Here is a 22,438-nt window from a genome sequence, read left to right as displayed (position 1 = left end):
AAGCAACATTACTCTTTCATCAGATCAAATGAAGCGAAGCCGTGCCGTTCCAGGAAGAGCCAATTAAACTGTTCAAAGAAGTTTATTATTGCGACGGATTATGAAATCATTCTCATCGGATTCACTGGGGTGTGTGTTTCGACAGGGGTGTGAATATGTGTACTTTACCACTGCGCAAACTCATAAAGGCTGTCGACTCAAGCTTTCCATTTGCAATGTAAGTAGGAAATTATGGGTACGTGCTCACGGTGTTACATGTTTTACAAGACAACTTTTATAAACTTAATTTATTGTCAAAATAAGCTGTAATTATAGTGAGAAAATAATTCTTTCAAATTGTTTTTTTTTCTTTCTTTCATGCCTTCCTCCTCTCTCTTTCTTTCTTTCTTTCTTTCATTCTGTCCATGTCTTGTGATCGCCTCATGATGGTAGCGTCGCCTGTTAAGTACTTATTAACACACATCACATTCGAGACATAGCTGGGTTTAATCTTAACCCAGATCCACTGACTGACACACACACTAAGGAATGCAATGACCTCTGATCCCGGAGAACTTAATAATATCACCCAGTATTTCAGTATTTAGCTCCACACACACAGTCACACACACACACACACACACACACACACACACACACACACACACATATAAGCACAGTGTAATTATACAAGAAAAAAACACTCTTTGGACTTGGCTTAAGTCCAACAAGGCACAATATCTTTCTGTGTGCATGTCATTTGTAATAACCTGCAGTGCTGCTTTACTGTCAAGACAAAAATAAAACAAATAAACGACAACACAATACAGGCTCTAAATATCTGACAAGTGAACATGTCACAAAAGCTTTTGCCTGTGCCAAAGTGTTGGCAAGTGGCTCTTAATGGCTATTGTTCTAAGAGAGGAAATAAAAAAATAAATCCCATTTCACAAAGAAACGTTGAGAGCACGCGGAGGGACTGTCCCAAATACACACCCTGTTGTTCTGAGAGTGCCAAATGTAAAACAGTCAAAGTTACATAATGTGGAGGATTTGCTAAAACGGGATAACCTTCAAACGCTTCCACATCATTGATACTGACAGACTGCAGCAACAACTCAGTAGGACTGGGGCTTTAAAAAAATACAGTATTTCAATTTGGCTTTTTTGAGAGAGAGAGGGAGAGAGAGAGAAAGAGAGAGAGAGAGAGAGAGAGAGATGAAAGGGAACAGTGGATAAGCTTCAAGGCTTATCCTATTCATTACTGGAGGGAAAAAAAAAAAATCGCAGCATCGACCTATAAATAAATGAATGCCAGGATAAACACGAAGCCCATACATCAATAAAACATATGTATTCTAATAGATCACGCTCTAGTTACACTTGATGGGATTGAGTTGGCCAATGAGCCCAATCATGGGGACTTTAATCATCCTGAAAAGCTACACAGCATTATGCCACGGTGATTATAAATAATAATCATTCCCACAACAAAATAGGCCAATGAATACTTTTATCTTTCTATGCGTTTTTTTCTCATTTATGTACTCATATATTGTTTTTTTGTTTTTTTAGGGGATTTAAGAAGGAGTTTATTCCAAAAAAATCTACAAATAATCTTAAAAAACACAACAAGCTGTCGCCTGTTCTTTGTATTTTCAGTTTCCATTAACATGAAAGTAGCTGCGTATCAAAAAAAAACCGTAACACCTTTGTAAACAAATGTGTACAGCAGCTGCCAGCAGTGATACTGTTTAAGTAGGTGTTCACTTTTCCAAGAAGTCATTGTGAAAAAAAAAACGAAAAAAAAAAAAAAAAAACTGGAAACATCAGACACATCCATCACATGCAGTATAATCCTCACTTTGTTACTGTCATGTAGCAGCATTGTAACAATGATTTTCTGACGTCATTCAAGTTACACAAGCCCTTTTTCAGAAACAACTACAAGCCTTTACCTGCACACAAAAGAATGATGCTTGACACTTAACACGGTAACCTGGCTGTAAGGCTGCATTCACGAGCTGTTTCTACACCAGCCGCGCTGGCAGACACAGACTTGAAGGCTTTGTAAACAGTATCTACAGTTACACTGATGAGTCAGATGTGTTAAATTCAGGTTGCAACATGCTGGTCTGGATTTTTTTTTTTTTATTAGGAACATTAAGGAGATGTATCACAACTCACAGCTGGGACTCTATGAAAATATGACTCACTGTGTAGTTCTGTACAGATAAAAACTGTCTTATTATTATGGAAATATAATCTTGCTTCATTTAAACCATGCTCGCCAACAGTGGTTCTTCCATATTTGACAAGTGTATTAATGGATTAATCATCTAGGCCATTATGAATGAGGTCATGCCGGCCTGGTCAGTTGAAGTGTTAAGTAATTCATGGCATGCTCTGCAGTTTATCTAAGTTTAAAACTGTCCAGCTGCTGTGAAAAAAAAAAACTACTTTACCTTTTGTTTCATCGCTTTAAGCTTGATAATGACCTCTGATATTATTTGTAACAGTCATACAAAGGAGTTAATTGCTTAGTAGGACAATTTGTGCTATTTCAGGGAGCTACAGGATATAATCACTACCCAATAACTTACATATTATACATTTTTAGATTTTTTTTCCGACAGTTAAGACATTTCAATGTGCTTTGAAAACCAACATTTGAAATGTACTTGATGAGTGATCCTTCACAGTGAACATTTCATCACCTTGAGTTTTTTTTCAATGTTCACATCTTGCGGTATTGAGTTACAAGCAGGAGCCAGTCTGAAAACTCTTTTTTTGTGGTGCATTCAAGGACGCACCGACATCCAGTGTGTGAAAGTCAACAGCTAAAAAAGAAAACACTGTATTCATGATCTACAATGTGTTGATAGGAAATCATAGGTGGAAAAAAAACCCCACACACATCAAAAAGATTTATGTGAATTCTGTTGTTACTTTCCTTTGAATTGGTTCCTTTTTGGCAGGTAACTTGGATGTCAGAGTGTCAGTGAACGCATCAACATTTCAAAACAGCCACTGCTCGCAGCTGCAATAACATGTGATGATGATGATGTGTGTCATAAAAAAGATGGCTAAATGTTTTACTGTGATGGATCACCTTTCTAAAGAAGGTTTAATGTTGCAAATAAATGTTCATACTGTCAGTAAAAATTAATAATATTACTGCCTGAAAGGTTGGAAATATAAACATTTAATACCTTTAGGTATGCTTTGTAAATATTATTTAAAGTATATGTAATTCAAATGCAAAAATCCACTGGTAGGATCCTTTAACTGAGGTAGGAGTATACCTAGCTGCTCTTTTAACCTCTGCTAGTTAGCTAATTATCCTCGATCAGCACTGCTCCTTTGAGAAACCTTTGCACTGTAATTAACAAGTCCAGACTTCTGAAAAGCTTCTCGCCTATGGCCAGATGCTTATTTATCTCTCTGTGTGCTGTTGTGCTAAAAATATATATAAACAGCAATGCAAAGCAATATCTGCGGAGCTGGTGTGTTGCTGATGACATAATAGGGATAATCAGGACGATTGTGCCTTATTCAGCCCAGCTGATATTGTTGATGATGCTGGTAGGAGAAAGGGCTTTTAGTTAAAATACAGTAGCAGCACTTTCTGCCTGTGTACACAGAGTACATTAGAGTAATAAATAAAACACATCCCGCTCAATGTGTATTAAGGTTAGTCATATAGCATAGGATGTGTATTATGTGTAAAGGGTGAGTCCTGCTCATACTGTAAAAATATGTATCTTTCATTTCTTTTAAAAACATGATTTTACAGATACGTAAGGACAAGATAATGTACTATATAAGTGGCCTTGCAACAGATGTTCCGCTCATTTTCATATGCAGACTGTGTCCTGATTATGAAATCTAACTATAAAGCCACAACACGTGCTCTTTTCTCCTCTAAATTCCTCCTCTATGGCCTCTGTATACCATGACATATGGACGATGAAAAATTCATGGGCCGGTGGTTAACACAAATCTGCAGAGGAGATGGGAAAACATGAGCTTAGCAAGCAATTTGCCTATTACATTAACATACGGCGCTGTCATGGGACGATATTGGCGTATGCATATTTCATCTAATCTGATTTCATGTTTAAAGAGCGAGCGAGAAAATGGTTCAAGTTGTGGAAACAATGACATCATACTGTATGTTCATCTGGCAACCCGACCTAATCAAGCTAGCGGGACTGAATGTTTTGAAAGATTTTATCTCCAAGTACAGGTTGGTAAGATTGTAGAAACGTTTCCTGCTCTTTTGTTTTGTCTTTTCGTCATCTCTCCTTCTCTGACATATTTCAATATCAGTTTCAGTAAGGAGATGAGTAACAGGAAATCTGTTTTTTTTTTTTTTTGTTTTTCTGTCAAACACAGATGCAACTAACCTAGACATGCGGAAACACCCACATACATGCAGCACAGCTATATTCAGCCCCAGATATACAAAAGTAGCGTGCACACTAACACACACACACACAAACACACACACACACACACCACATTATAAAAATGTATTGTTAAATTTGGTTTATCATCAGTGCATCAAGACAACATAAATATATTAACAACAATGGATTGTAGCAACGTACACTTACTCAAGTACCTTACTTAAGTATAATTTTGCAGTACTTGTACTTTGCTACTTTATACTTCCATTCCACTATATTTCAGAGGCAAATATTGCACTTTTTTACTGCACTACATTTATCTCACAGCTGTAGTTACTGGTTACTTTTCATATCAAGACTTAAGAGAACTTTATTGTTAACCGATCCATACAAACGTACACATGACATTCTGCTTCTCTGAGGCCAGTAGTGGTGCTATGTTTATAATTTAAGCAGTGCAAACAGATTTATAATCTTTTAATCACTTGTAGAGTTCTGTTTTCACTTTGATCAACTTTGATGTCAGTGTAAAAAGCCACATTAAATCCCCTTTGATCCAATGTTTCAAGCAATTAAACATTTTTAAGAATCCAAGGGCGCTTAAAACTTTTTTTTACAGGCACTGAATATCTGTATATATATTGTATATATATATAAAACACATTAACTGGTGCCATTTTGCATAATGAGTACTCAATCGCTTATACACTATAACTGGGCCTATTAACTAAACACCCCAAACCGTGACACCATCTACCAAAAGACAGACCCATTTCCCAAAACTATAAACACTATTCCCCTGTTTTCACTCATGTGCTCGTTTAGAAAGCTCTGGCATTCAATACCATTAACTCAAGTCATCACAGCTGGAACCCAATTTTAACTCACAGTTCCCCAGGTGGAAACACTAAGAGTCAAAGTTGTTCACACACCAATCAGAACCTCAGGGCAGATAACAGGGTCATGGGTCAGTTCACACACACAGAGACCTGAGCCAGAATAAATGTGATTTCTTTCTTTATGTATAAATTTCTTTTTCATTGGTTTATATTGGTAAATACATGGAAATTATCTTTATCAGTTTACTAAAGTGTGTTGTGTCTTTTTATTGTGTTCATCATGTGAAGAGGATGTTCTGGGGGAAAACCATAACCGCCGTTATTGATTGCAGGTTTTTACAGTAGTGTTTTGAATTGATCTCACTAGTGTGTAATAGCTATTTTGTACTGTGTGTGTGTATTTGATGGCTTGTGTGTGATGTCTGCGGGCAAAGTTTGGTTTAGCTGTAAGATTACATGGTTTGAGTGGGGAGTTTGGTTTTGACGTTGAAGTTTCTGGAGATGAGTGTGTGGTTATGCATTTGTGAGTTTTGGGAAATGGTGCATAATTTCAAGAAATGTGTCTTAGCAATTGAGAAGAACTGTGAGTACATTTTGCAATTATTACTTCATTACTTTTACTTAAGTAAGCTTTTGAATGCAAGTGAAATATCTCAATACTTCTTCCACAAAAGTATATTGAAACAATAAATTGTTTTTATACTCCTTCCACCCTGAAGGATTACAAAAAGGGATTCCAACAGATTCCACTGAAATGTTTATTTTTAATAAAAAGCAAACCAGCACGTTTATTGATATTTCAAACAAAACACACTGAGTTGAGCATGAAATATATAGTTTTGTGCCAAAAAAAAGCAAGGAATATAGGACAAATGAGAAGAGGGAGGGGGGGGCGGAGGGGGGCATCTCTTCTCAACTGCTTTGCCTCAAACATGATTGCCTCACTAACTTTCAAAATACTGTTGATTTAAGCAATGTGCACACAAGGAGTGTTAGGTTTCTGAAAAGGGTGGAGGAAGGGAGGGGGGAAAGGGAGGTCAGCAGTTTGGGAGCATAACTTCAGAATCAGAGAAAATGGGAAAAATGCTGGTCATAATATTTTCCTTAACAGACGCCCAAATGAGAAGCTGTCAAGACGCACTGGAGCTCTGCGATGTGTATCTTGTTAAAATATATCATATACAGCACCTCTAGGTCGAGCTTACAAATGTTTATGCTATTGCTTTGTAGCACACACAGTGTCCCTGCCAAATGAATGTGACTAATACTCAACAGCATCATGATAGCTAATAGCAAAACCTTGAACCTTATCATCTGTCATTCAGCACTGCAAAGGCCTGGCCCACTCAAACTATTTCAGGCTTTTTCTCATAGCTTAGGAGCCTCAGAAATGCCAATATTATTATTATTATTACAGTGCAGTATGTAAGACCTTTATTCCTAGGTTTACTATATATAAGATAGAGCTTGTTTTTCACTCAGTACATCAGTGTGCACACAATAACTGAAGAACAACTTGTATTTCCTTCTCTGCGATTGTGCAGCGGTAATATTACATTCCTCCTGGCAAGAACTGAATTGGGGACACAAAGTAGCATGGGTATAATCAATCCACGCTGGCTGAGAATGCTCGATAATTATAAACAAAAACTGTGTCATTCCCCGTGAGGAAAGCAGCTGCAGGGGTGACAGGCAATGCTGAACATGAATATGGATCACAGGACTAAAGATCTGCTAACTGACGCAACCGCAGCTTTGCTCGAGCTGGTTCAAAAGCAGGGGCGCCGGTGGTGACGTGGACGCCAAAATATGAATATAGATTGAGTTGGATAAAGCACAGTCTCCGATAACTGTCATTGTCGCACCAGGAACGAGCTTACATCATCAAATAAAGTCAAACATTGAAGATATCAAAGATATTATATACACAGGAGCAGCCAGAACACACTGATGTTTCACTACTCACCTCTAAAAATACAGATAAATCAGATTGAGAGTACACTTGACATGCTAAAGTAAAAAAAAAAGCATTTATGCTGCTGATTATATAATAAATCTGTACATATTATGCTGTACATACACCTACTGTCGTGCTGTGTTGATTCCATAACCAGACTCCCAAGAATAGACTAGATTTAACCACCAGGCTTTGATCTGATGGCTACATTTCACACAATACTGTACCAACAGGCTTGCTGAAACTCTGCAATAGCACTTTTTTTTTTTTTTTTTGCCTGAGCCCTCTCGTCTTCTCTACCCCCTGAGGTAGCCTGACACACTTTCATGAATTAGCCTAGACAAGACGGACGGCTGTTAGAGCTGCCACAGCACATTTGGCTGAATCCAAAAGGTCAGAATTAGCATTGAGGGAAGCATAGAAGAAAGTCCTAAAATTGTTCCCTAGATCAATTTTTTAAGTTTTAATATTTCACAGCTGCATGGTATTACTTCTTACGTGTCCACAGCGCTGGTATTTATCCTAATAAAGGTGGATTTAATATGGTGTTTATAGCTGCTTTCTCATATGGAGCCTTTAAATGGCAGGAGAACTTTACTCAGCAGCTGTGTATGTTTCTGAGTGCATATGTGCAAACATTCATGTGTGTGTTTCTGCTTGTAAGTAAGACGCCCTTGAGGCTGTAATTCACTTGGCAGAGTGATGGAAATTACTTAGCTCTGCTGTTTTGAAACAAATCACAAACAAGTCTCCTAGCAGCAATTCCAAGCAGAAATAAAAGCCTGTTTCGAACGTAGTAAACCTTCATGTGAATAACATTAGAAATCTGGTTGCCTTAGTCAAAAAAGTAGAACTCCCTTAGGCTCTGAAAATAAACCTTTAGCTTAAATGTGGCTCACAGAGGAATGGTATTATTGAGCCAAGTGAATGAGCAACAGCAGCCACAGGATGTTAGCGTTACTATTCATAACTTATTTTCCTATGCCTAAAACCGTTTTCCCTTCTGGTCTCACCTCTGCCGCTCTCTTAAAATGCAATTACCTACTGCCAAATTTACAGGAAAAGAAAAACAATGACTTTTGACCGGAGGAGCCGTTACTGTGAATGTCAAATTGATGCTCCACTGTGCTACCGAACAGAGGAAATATAAAGCGAGATGAATCACATTATTCCTTTGTTTCAGCACAGCTCGGGGTTAATAAAATGTGTGGATTCATGAGCAGCGGGGAAAGCACGGTGAATGGCAAACAGACATGTTCCAGCAATTCAGAATTCCTCACTTGAACCACAGAATGCTTTTCATAGGTGTGACTGGTGACGGTGTCTGAATGGCGGTCACTTGTGTACGTAAACAGAGAGAACCCTCTGGGGCCAAATGAACCGAGACTTAATGAAAAACATATTGAAAGCATGATGGAGCTTTACTCGAAATCATGGCTACTTGTTAAGAAGTGAATTCCCTATTTTAGTCTTAATTAGTTAAACTAAAACAGCATTGATCTGAAGTCTGTTCTGTTTAGATGGATTTAATTCTTTTGGGCGATGAAAGGTTAAAAAAGACAGACGAGAAGAGTTTTAACAGAAACAAAGTCCACACAAATCCAAAATAACAATTACCATTAATAAACCACAAATATACTAATCCTCTTTTCTATATTCGTATTATAAAACCCTCCTGAGTTTTTTGTCGTTGTCCAGTGAAAACCATGTATCTCCAAACTGGTTGTTTTGATTTTTTTTTTTTTTTTTTAAGTGGATTAAGGATTAAATGTTCCTTTATGGGTTGAGAAAATTCTCATACTTAGTTGTTAATGTTTTGGCGTTACATGGTTTTCACAGCATGGTGACTATGGTGGCTTTGGAGCCATAATAAAACAGTAGCTCCCATTTTGTTTGCCCTTTTAATGGTTTTCATTACGATAGGCAGCCTTTACACAAATTAAAATTTTAAATGGTTTGAAGTACGCTACTCAGTTTTCACACAATGGACACAATGGAATACTTAATGCTTGGCCCAAAAAGTACAAACACTGTCCATTTTCCACTAAAAGCAGACTTGAACAAATGGTCAGGGTAACCAAAATGACATAATTGAAAGTTTGAGATGAACCGTGCAATGCGAATGAGTTTTAAGTGCATGCTTTCGTCCAGAGCTCGGGGCATGAGGAGTTTGATGTTTCACGGGGCAATATGCAACACTCCAAAAGCCACAAACTGCCATTATAATGAGTGTTGGTGTTTAAGATGAGCTAATATGATAACTTATCTAAAGGCTACAATCAAATCTCCAGCTGCCACACTCACCAAACTCGTCACAGATGCTCTCGTTCTGCAGCAGAGCTGGGTGTTCAAAGGTGTCCCGGCAGTACAGGATCCTCGTGCTCCCTCCCAACGCAGCGATGCCGCCCAGCGCCAGCACTGTGTGGTCTATGAACAGAGAGGACGGCTGCTCTCTGAGCCGCGCCAAAACCGAACGGTAGCGGCAATACTGGGGGTAACTGAGAACCAAAACCTTCCTTCCGTCCTCCTCCTGGCCTGAAAAAACACACAAAATACAGACACACAGTTAGAAAGCTCACATAGATTATATAGTTTAAACACATCCAAAACAGAACCTCAGTAGACAGAGCTTTGTAGGGAAGTTGGGAACGTTTTGTTTTTTAAGAGCTCCTGTAAGATTTGTAGAGAATGGCAGCGCTTAGTTTTACAGGACACATTCATGCTTGCATTTCTCTTTGAGTTTTATTACTTTTTTCTGTCTCATAGATCATTCTTTGGCTACTATAATACTTTGGCACATCTGCTGCCAATGTGCTGTGAATATGATCTTTTTACTCCCCACTATCGGCCTTAAATTTCAAGGTTGCCTGTAATGTCAGTGATCTTAGACATTAAGTTTGTCCTACTGTAACATTTGATGGGTACCAGATAAATTATTGAAAGGTAAATTTGTCATTAAACAATGCTTTTCATTTTCATGTTGTTTTATTTAATTAAAAAACAAAGAAGCAATTTGTCTTTGCTATATGTTTATATAAATGTCCAGCAGAATGTATCCGACCATTAACTTGGATTTTTAAACATTTCTCTCTCTCCCACATAATAAATATTAACCTTTCCCATCAAAATGATCTCTCTCATTGGTGTTTTAAGAAATGTATCACATCACTTGGCTGTTTCACACCCTTACCTTCTACCAATAGCACATTTTGACAAACTTAAAAAACGCCCTCTCATGTCTACTGTACAAATAAGTAAAGACGTTGAGCTGCATGTTTGAAATGCGTGACATGCATCTCTGGTGACAAGAGGAATGTCAAGAACAACTCCAGATGCTCGCTAGTTTGATTGACAAGTGTAATTTTTAACAAGCTTGAAGTTTGAAGTGGGGATTTCTTGGAGCAATTTAGACAAGATAAGTGTGAATGGATGTTTTTCATGCATTAAGGCCTGGCTAAGAGGGATTTCTTCCTTACCGCTGACCTTGTTAACCATCTAAATGTATGAATCCATTCATACTTGCTGGACGAATCAAATATAAGATTTATGAGAAAAACAAATGTACACTTTAATACAAACTGAGTCCATGACCTTTTGTTTGACACTGGTAATCTGGGACAGGATGATAACACAACTCATTGTTTCGCCCACAAGGCAAAGAAACCTGTTACAGTCAGACTTTACAGTCATATTGGGTGTGTGGTTTCTGATGTGTGTATGTAATAAATATTCCAGTGACAGTGTGTAAGTTTGACTGATATCACCTTATCACCTGTGACGGCTAACTGGCAAAGAAAACTCTTCCGTTATTTGGAAAACCTCTGGACAGGAAGTACAGACTGAGCTAATAAAATAAACTGCAGTAAAAAACCTGGACGATATGCTGACAGACAAATCAATCTGTTACTGTTATACTGATATGTTATAAAAATAAAGAGATAAATTCAGGTTGACTAGGTGCAACAGAAAGTATATTATTATATGACATGGTAAATTAGTCAGATAAAGTCAGATAACTATAATGTTAGTGACAGAGAAAGATAATGAATCACTACAGGTACATTTAAGAAATATAATGATATTACAAATTAGATAACAGAATTCAAATATGTTTAGTTCGTTGTAAACTCATTAAACCTACCAGCTACGTGTACAGGACTTGACACGATAAGACTCATGTTGCCTCTGCACGGCAATTCCCCTCAGCACAACACTGCCTCTAACACGCACAGACATATTTATTTTGTTTCTATGCAATAACTCTTCTTTATATTTTGATATTATACAAAAAATAGAAAGTTGGCAATGGCTACGGATTACTGATGGTGATTAAAATAAATGAGTTTCTTATGCAGTCCTGCTTCATTATAATAGAATGCATCTCCTGCCACCCACATAACGCAAATATAATAATCTACGACTAATTACATGCTCAATAATACATTTTCAATTCAGATACAACTAGTTAAATAAGGCACTTCAGAAAGAAATACTTTAATGAGCCAATTTGAAGGAGTAGGAGAGACGTTTCAGATGCTGTGCAAGAGCTGCACGTTCAGCGCATTAATGCTGTCACCATCAAACAGAACTAAATCTTACTCACTACACTTCAAATTACCTGTATATGCATAAGTATTGGCATTATATAACATAAATAGACTTGAGACAACGTCATACACGATGACATACACTCTCCAAACATTGCATTATATTGAAAAGTGTTCCTAATATTTGGTCCACCCTTATTAACACACACGAAGGGGGCAAAATATTAGGAACACCATTCAATATAATGCACTCCAGTACACCACCACCACTCATTATGACTTCAGTAATAAACATAAAGTAGAATTATCGCCTTTCTGACAATGTCAACAAAAACTGAAAAGGTATAAGCTTCGTAAAAACAGAATTAATGGCAGAGCTGTTGTAATGGATTGCAATAGATTGCGCAGGTGTTCCTAATAAAGTGCTTGGTGAGTGTATTTCACATAATACCTGTATAACTCCTGATTATTTTCATTACTGATTAATCTGTCACTTATTTCCTTGATAAATTGATCCATAAAATCTATGAAACGGTCCACAAAATGTCAGAAAATTGTGAAAAAAATGAAGCTCAAGGTGACATTTTCACATTCCTTTTATCTGAACAACAATCAAAAATGTGAAAGTGTTCAGTTTAATATCATATTAAAGCAAAAAATCCAGGAAATATTCACATTTGAGGGGTTGAAACCACTGAGACCATTTTTGATTAAACTACATCATGACTCACTGATAAGTGGTTTGAGGTGACTTTACATGACAAAATGATGTATATACTCAAATATGATCAAATATGGTGTCTGGTCAAAATCTCCCATGGGTATTACTATACATAACAATCTGATCATAATATTTCTCTAATCCAATACTATAATGATGATATAATGACATAGAAAAATGACAGTTAACCTCAGCAGAAGTAATAAAACACACTACAATACCACACAATGAAATGAAATTGGCCAAATCATAATATGCAGACAGATGCAGGCACATTGTTCTTGAAAGCTGCAGTCAATGTCACATTTTTGTAGACTTACTCGCCCTTACAGATTGTTGTTTGACAGTAGAGTGCTAATATTTTTCTAGCTTACAAAGCCGACTAAACGGTTCAACACTCGATGAAGCAGAGCCACGCACTTTGAAACATGAATATGAATTATTCACTGTCCTGTCTGCTTTTACAAAGCCCTTGGACGTGACATTCATGGGAATTTCTACTGGTAAGTTAATATTTCAGGGATGGCTAACTAGTGAGCTTTCACCTTGTCTGTCTAAAGAAAAAAACATGCAGGTTTAACAGGTCTATTCAAAAGACACGTTTCTTCCTTTTGGTGTCATTTTATCAAGCTGGAGGCTGATTAACATCACTGAAATGTGCAGCAGAAACAGGACAGGAAGGACACGATTCATAACATATTTACAGCAGCTGCATTCTTGACAATCAGCGTAATTAGTTCCACTGAACTCCAATATGACTACCACTTCAAAAGAAATTATTAAAACCATTCAACCAGGACCCAAACACACACACACACACACACACACACACACACACACACACACAGACAGCCTATAAAGAAGTAGGTACCACAAAGCCCACAGACGTATTAACACACATATTCTTGCATACATATCACACTGTAGACACGCACATTCATCAAAGATTGCGGCAGTTGTCGTATGCAATTACAGCTCAGAGGTAGCGGAGGCTTTGTTTCCAAATGTCAGGGGTTTTATTGTAAGCGGTCACCGTCAGACCAGCTCTTTCTCCCGAGGACCCTCACAGCATTTCACTTGATTAGATTCAATTTGGAGAGAGAGCCGCAGGGCATTAATAACTGTACAAAGGAATTGTAAAGCACGCATGTCGGTGTGTGCGTGTGTGTAATGTACATTGAGTGTATATACACTTCAAAAATTCCTTTTGTTCTTACAGCACGACCTTTCCGAAAAAAAAAAAAGGATGTCCATATCTTTGAGTAAGAATCCTAATTGGTTGGGGCTGTGGCTGCATCACTGGAGAGCTGGAAGACACTCTGAGAACATTATGCAATTTGTTTCTCTGTCTTTCTCTCTCTCTCTCTGTCTCTATGTCTCTTTCTTTCTCTAGATCTCTTTTCTATTTTCTCTTTCTGTCTCTCCTCTACTGGTGGTGTTATAGCGTGTTGATAAAACAGCTGCGGTGCGGCGGATTCTTTTCTGAACACGCTGTAAAGCTCCTGACCTCATAAACTACAATGGTGTCAGGGTCATAACTGCTGTACAGAGCAGCTGCCGTTATAACCAGTCAGTCAGTGCAGCACTCAGTAAACTGTAATAGAGTAGAATATACACTGATATAGTATATTAGCAGATAAGTACTATGTTAAGTGCAATATATTAGATACTTTGTACTTTGTATTACACTTAAAGGGGCCTTCCATTAATTTTACACAGCAACTTCAGTTTACTGTCAGCCTGTGAAAAGAGTTGTTTAATGTCTTCTGTGACTCAGGAGGAGCTTTATAAAGAGTGAAATAATAACCTTGATGATGTCATAGTGATGTCATCAGGGTCTTTCCATGGGCTTGCAATTACGCTACCAATTTATAATAAGATGTCTGTGTTACAAAGTGGGGGGGGGGGGGGGGGGGGGGGGTGGAGTGAATGAAAGTCATGGGAATTTATGAAACAAGAGAGATCTAATTTAAGACACTACATCAAGTTGCATTATGGGAATTGTAGGTTCCGGTGTTTTTGGAGCTTGACTCATACTATGTCAGGATATTTGGGATTCTGCTGCTTTGATTTTGTCCGTTCTTTTTTAAAAATCTGTATCTTGCAAGTCCCTCAACTTTGCCGGAGGGCCACTTTAATTGGTATTGCACTTGTATTGTCTTATACTCTCAAAACAACAGTTTAAAAAGAGCTGGGCAAAAAGGATAAAACACAAATAGATACAGTAAAATAAAATAATCAGAGCAATACAGTACTAAACTGACAGATTCATCAGTTCTGACATTATGCTGTATAGTAAACTTGTGCAACAAAGAGACACTAAAAACTATCTATAGTTTGGGGAGCCATAAATAGAAATGCTTGTTCTCCTTTTGATTTGAGCTTAGTCAGACAGACTGTGAAAAGACCTTGGATCAGTTTTGTCAATGCTTGTTTTTACTGTTGTAGTAGTAGTAGCTAGTTTTATAAATGAAAATGTGGTAGAAATACAGCAATATATGTTGAGGCTCCACAATGTCAGGCTTTTTCAGCGATTTAAGTAATTGAAAAATCTATTCTAAAGTGCACTACTGCTAGAAAATGAAATAAACACAAGTGGGAGTGATATTAGCATAATGTCTAGTCTTATTTAGGAGTCTGGCGGCAGAACTTTGTTTGAGCTGTAGACACTTCAAGAATGACTGAGCTACTCAAGTAAAAAGTGCATTACAATAATCTAACTGGGATGTGACAAAGGCATGAATGAGCTTCTCTGTGTCTTGACATGACAGGATGGATCTGATCTTCCTAATATTCCCCGGGATTAAAGAAGCATGACTGAACCAGTTTTGCAATATGCAAATTGAAATGCAAACAGGAATAAAATTTTTACATTTTCAGACAGACTTTGCATGACTGGAGCGAGAGTCCAGAAATTACAGAACTGCTTGTGCAACGGGGTCAGGACCATTGATTAAAATTTATGTTTAACCACCCCCTGATGTCAGGAAGACAATTATATAAAATAATCAGATGCTAGCAATCTCTTAATGATGCTGTTTCTGTCTCTTTCTTTATTCATAGAAACATTTTTAGTGTTTCAGGTATTGTTTTGAGCAAATCAGTACAGTGAATCAATACAATATGTGACTGGTGTGACTTTGAGGGATGGTGCTTTGTTATGAATCACGACCCAAGGGACAAGACATACAAAAATGAAAGGAAACTGAACTCAAAGACAACTGCGCACATCTGTTGATTTTCTTAAGGCAAAATCATACAAACATCTGACGCTCAAGTGCAGCAATATTATTCCTCCAGCACCTCTTTTAATAAAAAAAATGTACATGCTGGGAAGGAGGGCAAAGCACAAACAGAGAACAAAATGAGTAGTTACAGCACAGAGCTTTTGTTTTATACTTATTGATTTGAACATGTGAAATAAAACACAGCAGAAAAGAGTCAGAAGCTTCTCTCTCTGAGGTTCACTATTTCCTCCTTAAACTTCCTGCTGCTTTTGACTGGACTGATTTCTGAGCTTCCATTGCAGCAGCCATTGGTTTCTATTCACAACCGTATGAAAATCAACTTGCAAAGACTTTTAAACTTGCTAACAATACAGAAGATAATCCATCACAGAGAATAAATGACATTTCTTCTTTGATGGTGAATTCATGGAAACAAGGAAATTTGAGAGCAGTCTGCCAAATAGTAACTTCTTAATACAGAACATGATGAAATTCATATTATCATTTTCACGACATCTGTGTCTGCTTCCTGTCTGTTATCTGGATTTGATTTCCACCCAACATCGCTCATGAGTGCTTGGCTTCTATAGCAGGCACCTCTCTGAACTAAGATGTTAGATTTCTCTTGAATACATTAGCGCAAGAGATTTAAAATGATCACAAACCAATATAACACAAACATTAAGTTCCTGTTGGTTGATTTTTATGCATTACTGACATGAAACAAAACCAATGGTTGCCTGGAAAGAGATTCAATCTAAATATTTGCTGGTGTGGGACGCTTAGTAAACAATTGTTATAGATATAGATTTGTAGTTAATGGGCCAAAACACACAAAACTAAAGTTATGTCCTTTAAAGAAATTGCTTTCTTGCCAAGAGTTATGTGAGAAGATCTAAACCACTACTGAGCTAGGAAGTGATGAGTTTAGCTTAAAGACTGAAAATTAATCTGGCTCTGTCCAAAATACACCTAACAGCACCTCTATAACACACTAATTAACAAGGTGTGTTTGTTTATTCTGCACACAAACAGCGTGTGCTGTGTCAATTTTTTGGCAAACAACATCTGACTTCCCAGAGTCATCACTGTGAGGTTACCAGGCAACCACAAATGTGCTGAAAGGATGGATAAACTTCTGTTTGTTAAGAAACAGCTCTGGATTTTTAAACTTTTGAAGAGCGCTAAGCTAGCTGTTTCCCCCCTGCATCCAGTCTTTATGCTAAGCTAAGCTATATCTCCTCTTGGCTCCAGCCTTGTACTTTCACATGAGAGTAGTAATCATTTTACATAATCTAACTCTCAATAAGAAAGCAACGTGCATTTCCCAACACGTCAAACTATTTCTTTAAAAACACATTAAATGGGAAACACAGCACTACTGTATCACATTACACTGTAAGTGACACTACTGCAGTCCACAGCAGACTGGTAAAGTCATTAGCTACAGTAGCTGTCATGAGACACTCTGCGCAGTATAAATACAGATCTAAATCTATTCCAACATAGTAAAAGCAACATGCTGTAATATATGTGCATGTATTTGATTTATAAATATCACAAAATTATATTTAACAACATATGATGGATCTGATATTGGCGGGGGAAAAATTCCAGTAAGCCAGTTCTTCCTTTGAGGAAAAACGCTTAGTAAAAAGAGACCGTACTGTAATGCGGCCACATACTGTATATGAGAGAAACAGGAGTGGAAATGAATAAGATGAGAACAAGCTCTGACACTATATTATACCGAGAAAAAAAAAAGAAGAGAATATTTAGTGTAATTACACTACGGGAAACATTTCTGTTTCTCTTCCATAACAAGCATGATAAATTACTAGTCATAGAGATCAAAAATATGAGATCAAAATCTCAGAAATGACGCATAAGACATGAAACTCATTAGTTGCAGTTCAAGCAGCTGCTCCACTGGGTGAATTGCTGTTGCAATGTTAGATTGATATGATTGAATTTCAAACCAGAAAAATAAAAAGGATGATCTACTGCTGCATATCTGCTTTTATTGAAGAGAATTTCTGTAGCGGCTTTGCGAGTTGGGAATAAAACTAGCCGTAATTTGAGAGCTGCTGACAGTTAAAAGCAGATCTACGCTGGCTAATTAAAAACCAAATCTGACTCATGTAAACTGTGTCATTTACATTTAACCAAGCTTAAAAATATTCACACTGCCCACAAGCTGTGACAAGATCTTTCAGGTAAGTGAAGCTCATTTCTCTGTCACAGACGAGTAGGAAAAAGCTGAAAACCATTACTCTCATGCTCTCTGTCACCCGCTGTAGTCCTTAAATCACTCACTCGGCTCAAATTTGCTGTTGTCAACATTTCCACATTATCTGCTCGGCCAAGGAATTTACTGGATCCCCCCGCTGCTTTTGTGGGGTTGGCGAGAAAATGGTGAGGCATGTAACCCAGAGCCAATGTCACTTTCATATTTGATGTTTTTTTTTTAGCACAAGTGGTAACACCAAATCAAGTCCAAAATCTTTAAAAATAGGCAGTAAGTTTGACATGGGTGAAGAAAAGAGTGTGAGAAAATAAGAAAAGAGGGAGAGAGGAGAAGGTTCTTGTTTGGTATTCTCACTCCATCCTCCAGTCTCTCTTCTCCGTGCACTGTATTGATCTCTGAGGTTGCCTTGTTTCCATTTAGCCTCTTCTCACAATATATAACACATCTCTGATTCATCCGCCTCCTCTCTCTCTCTCTCACTTCTCAATGAGGGGACATGACACTGAGAGGGGGCCATATAAGCAACAGCAGGCGCCCGATCTGGCTATTGGTTTCATGTTATTGAAACCTGACCAAATAAAGAGGGAACAGCATCTGTCAATGACACCAAATGGAAATGATGCGTGGGGGGTCACATTTTCACTAGAGACAACCTTGTGTTTCCTATAAAGAGAAAATTACATAAAACAAAGAAATAAATTCATTAAATCTGAATGATTCATAGCTTGTCCAATCTGTGAATGACTACACTATCTTGGATAAAACAAAATGTGCTAGAACATTTCGTTAACTGCAAGCTACTCTGTGCTGTAAACAAAATCATATTAATCATGCAGAGGATTGCAGCATCAATAAATCACTATATTGGAGTAAAACAAAGCAAACCGATCTTGCAGTGTGTCACATTCAGCTCATTTTGTTCAAAGGGTATAAGTGGAATAATTTTTTAAAAATGTATTTAAAGGAGCTGGATAGAGTAACATGCTGTGTTTGCAAATGACTCAGTGGCCGTCCATCATCAACATCACATCAGTCACAGACACTGACTCGCCTTTCCCCTGCTCATGACATCAGCTGCAAGCTGTGCCCTCACACATAAACACACACGATATACACAACACATATTCAGCCCTTTAAAGGGACACTCCAATAAAAATATATCTTTTGAGTATTAACGGGGGCTTCCTGTGGGTTAAAACTGCACTAATCAATGTCAATCATATTAGTTAAGGATTAATGACAACGTGTAATGTGAAAGACATCACTTATTGTGATGAAACTATCGAGAATCATCACCAGACTCTTCAGTTCAACTCAGCAGGGGGTTTAGCGTCTTTCAGCTCCTTGTCTTGGTTTCACAGCCTGCAAAATCTCTGATGAACCCACTGTACACTACCAGCCCAGAACCATCTGGCAGACAAGTTAGCGACTAGCTGGTGAACATAGTCGAACATTTAGCAGTTAAAGAGTCAGATATTTCTGTCAGGAGCTGGTGGAGATCTAAATAGAGCTAAAAGGATGTGTAAATAGGCACACATTCACTAACACGTTCATCATATCAACATCATCTAGTGAAAATATGTCAATGTGTTTGCAAATTGTTCCGCTGCTCCCAAGCTGCTGAAAAAATCTATTTGAACAAAACTAACAAAATGAGTTATTGAACTTTTTGATTGCAGTTTGCTTGAAATTAGAGCTTTTCTTTAGTCTTTTATGACAATAAACTGAATATCTTTAGGTTGTGGACTGTTGTTTGGGACAAAACAAAACAGTAGAGGTTGGGCTTTGGGAAATACATAATTTTCTGACATTTTATAGACCAAACAACAGATTGATTAATCAAGAAAATAAAAAACAGATAAATCAATGATGAAAATAATCATTAGTTGCAGCCCTACTTGAAATCATTCATTTAAACAACTTTATTTTGTAAAATAATAACAATTTACCACTATTGTAACTCATGACGCTCACAGTAAATTCCAATGATAAGTTCTCAGGGCGGACAGAAAGTATCAAAGTGTCCATAGAAAATTCTTGGCATCGTAATCCACTTCTTGGCTCTCCTTTTGTAAACTCACCAAGTTTTAACACACAACTCTGTCAAACATGTCTGTGTTGAGTTTGCTGTTTTGTTTATTGATAAGTACTGTAACTGTTTAAGTGGCAAACCCAGAAGCAAGTAAACTGAAATAGAATTTCAAACCAACAAACAAACCGGAGGCATGTTTATCAGGCTGACCATTGCACGGACCTTGAAAACTGACACAGAAGCAGCGTATTTTGCTTTATTGTGGTACAAATATGTGGTGAATCAATTAGACTCATTGCAAATTCAAGCTGATCACATGTGCCGTGCTCCACGAAGGACAAACTTTTGTATTTGAAGCTGAAAAGAGTATGGAGTGGAGTATGACCTTAAGAGATATCAAGCTTTTACATTCATAGGCCATGTCTACGTGCTAATTCTTCTAAGAGAATCATATTCTCACAAAAGGGCACTAACACCCAGAGGAAATGTTCTATTGAAACTGTACAGAGGGCAGAGAGAGAGAGAGAGCAACACACAGTGTGTGTGTGTCAGAGAGTAATACATAGAAAGAGAGAGAAAGAGAGCCCTCCATGCATGCTGGCTCCTGTTCTTAATTATAGTAAAGCACTAAAGTGGCTCATTCATTTCAGCAGGGTGGGGCAGTGGCCTGTGACAAAGAAAAAAAAAGAAACATTTATATAATTTTCACCTCAATTTATTCAAGTGTGCAGCACAAGGATTGAGGACACACAGCTATGCATACAAAAACAAGCGCGCGCACACACACGCACACTTACACACTCACACGAACTGTACACACACACACACACACATATACACATACACACACACATACACATATAAACACGGAGAAATTTCAACTTCCCTCAGCTTAATTCCATCCCAGATGTTCTTGCGGTTGACAGAGGAGAAAAAAAAAAAAAAAAATGGCCATACCACATTTTCAAAAACACACACCCATATTAAATGTTTTCAGTTAAAGAGAGAAGAGAAGAGAAGAGAAGAGAAGAGAAGAGAAGAGAAGAGAAGAGAAGAGAAGAGAAGAAACAACAAGCACTTTCCTCTAGTTGATTTATGTGATTCTATTACATTAAACATTCTTTCCCCTGAGCAGGCTCAGCTCCCTAGCAACCATCGCTCGCAGCCCTAATGTGTCTGGCGCGGGGCCAGGGAAAGCTGCCTGCCTTATTGATTGCCAGATTGAAAAGTTTGCATTTAATAGGTCCTGTAATACATGAAGGAATTATTCAGAGGGGCTCCTTGTCAAAAACCCAAATTGGTTCTTTTGACTATCAAAAAACAATGGGGGCCTCATAACAAATGAGCTATCAGAAAGCTCCTAAGGGCCCCTTTCATGCCCAAGATGAAATTATACGTAGCTACGGCTCCTCAGAATTATCAGTCATGAGGAAGGAAAGTTGAAACTGTGATTACTACGAGGTTATAGGCCGTGTTGTTGGAAAAGATGAGAAGTTTGTGCCCGTGTTGATCCCCTTTTGTGTAGTGATGGATTGGCCCTAAACACTGCTTGCCGTCTGGTCCCCGGTTGCATCCTTTCTAATGAAAGACAACTGCTGGGTTTTTGGGGGTCAATCCACTTATGGCGCAGTCAATTCTGAGAGTAAAAACAAGCTGCTGTGCAAGAACACAAAATGTGCAAATACCACAGGGAGTAAATTTAATCAACTATCTTTGGTAGCAGAATTTCAGCTGCCTTTTGTGACTAAACAAACAAGTGAACAGAGAGTAGGAGAGACTCCCTCTCCATGTATCTTTCCCTCTCCTTAAACGAGCCTAAAAGCTTTTACACCCAGGTGATGATACTCTATCTGCTATGACGGCCACTCTCATTTGTCACGCAGCTCTGTCCGACACAAACTCAATTGAGCAGCTGTGATCAGAGATCTCAGAGGTTGTCACCGACAGAGAGCGAAAAGAGAGGGATACACAGAGAGTCTCCTCGGCTCAGCCTGCAGCAGACAACGTTTTCAACCTTAACATATCCTCCTTCTGCTGAATGAAATGGATGACATGTTTGGCTTTAAATGTATCTTTAATGGGACAGCAAGTTCCCATTTGAGTGGGTTCCGCGGGAAGGTTAGAGCAACAGAGGGAGAGAAAAAAAAACCCCATCTTATCGGGAGATTGGGAATTGGGTCAGGCAAGGAATTACATGCCATTCTAGATCAAAGTTGCTGTGTGTATTTCCTCAAAGAAGTGCCCCTCATTATCAACTCAGACTTATTTCTCAGGGCGTATACTGTGTAAAAGGAAACATGATTTAATATGTTTTTGGTAAAAGAATGAAGAAAAAAAAAGAGCAGGAGGGAGAAAAGAATAATACTAGAGGCTATTTGGGACAGGCATGTTTCCCAATGGTAAAACTGTAATGAGAAAGAGCAGGGTGGGGAGGGGGGGGGGGGGGGGGTGTTTGTTGGAGATGTTTGGGGGGTTG

The 22,438-nt window shown here is 38.0% G+C and overlaps 1 protein-coding gene across 1 annotated transcript in view; it reads right to left on the bottom strand.

The window, feature by feature from the left end:
- The window catches only part of LOC137197239 (AT-rich interactive domain-containing protein 5B-like), a 76,416-nt gene that overhangs the window by 33,252 nt on the left and 20,726 nt on the right, over positions 1–22,438 (bottom strand). Inside the window, exon 4 of the mRNA XM_067610514.1 lies at positions 9,492–9,722. Within this exon, the coding sequence (XP_067466615.1) occupies positions 9,492–9,722 (231 nt within the window). The remainder of the gene's footprint in view (positions 1–9,491; positions 9,723–22,438) is intronic.

This window comes from Thunnus thynnus, chromosome 14 (assembly GCF_963924715.1).
Source record: "Thunnus thynnus chromosome 14, fThuThy2.1, whole genome shotgun sequence".
Taxonomy (NCBI): Eukaryota; Metazoa; Chordata; class Actinopteri; order Scombriformes; family Scombridae; genus Thunnus; species Thunnus thynnus.
The sequence above is the reverse complement of the archived record's forward strand: the minus strand, read 5'-3'. Positions and strand labels throughout refer to the sequence as shown.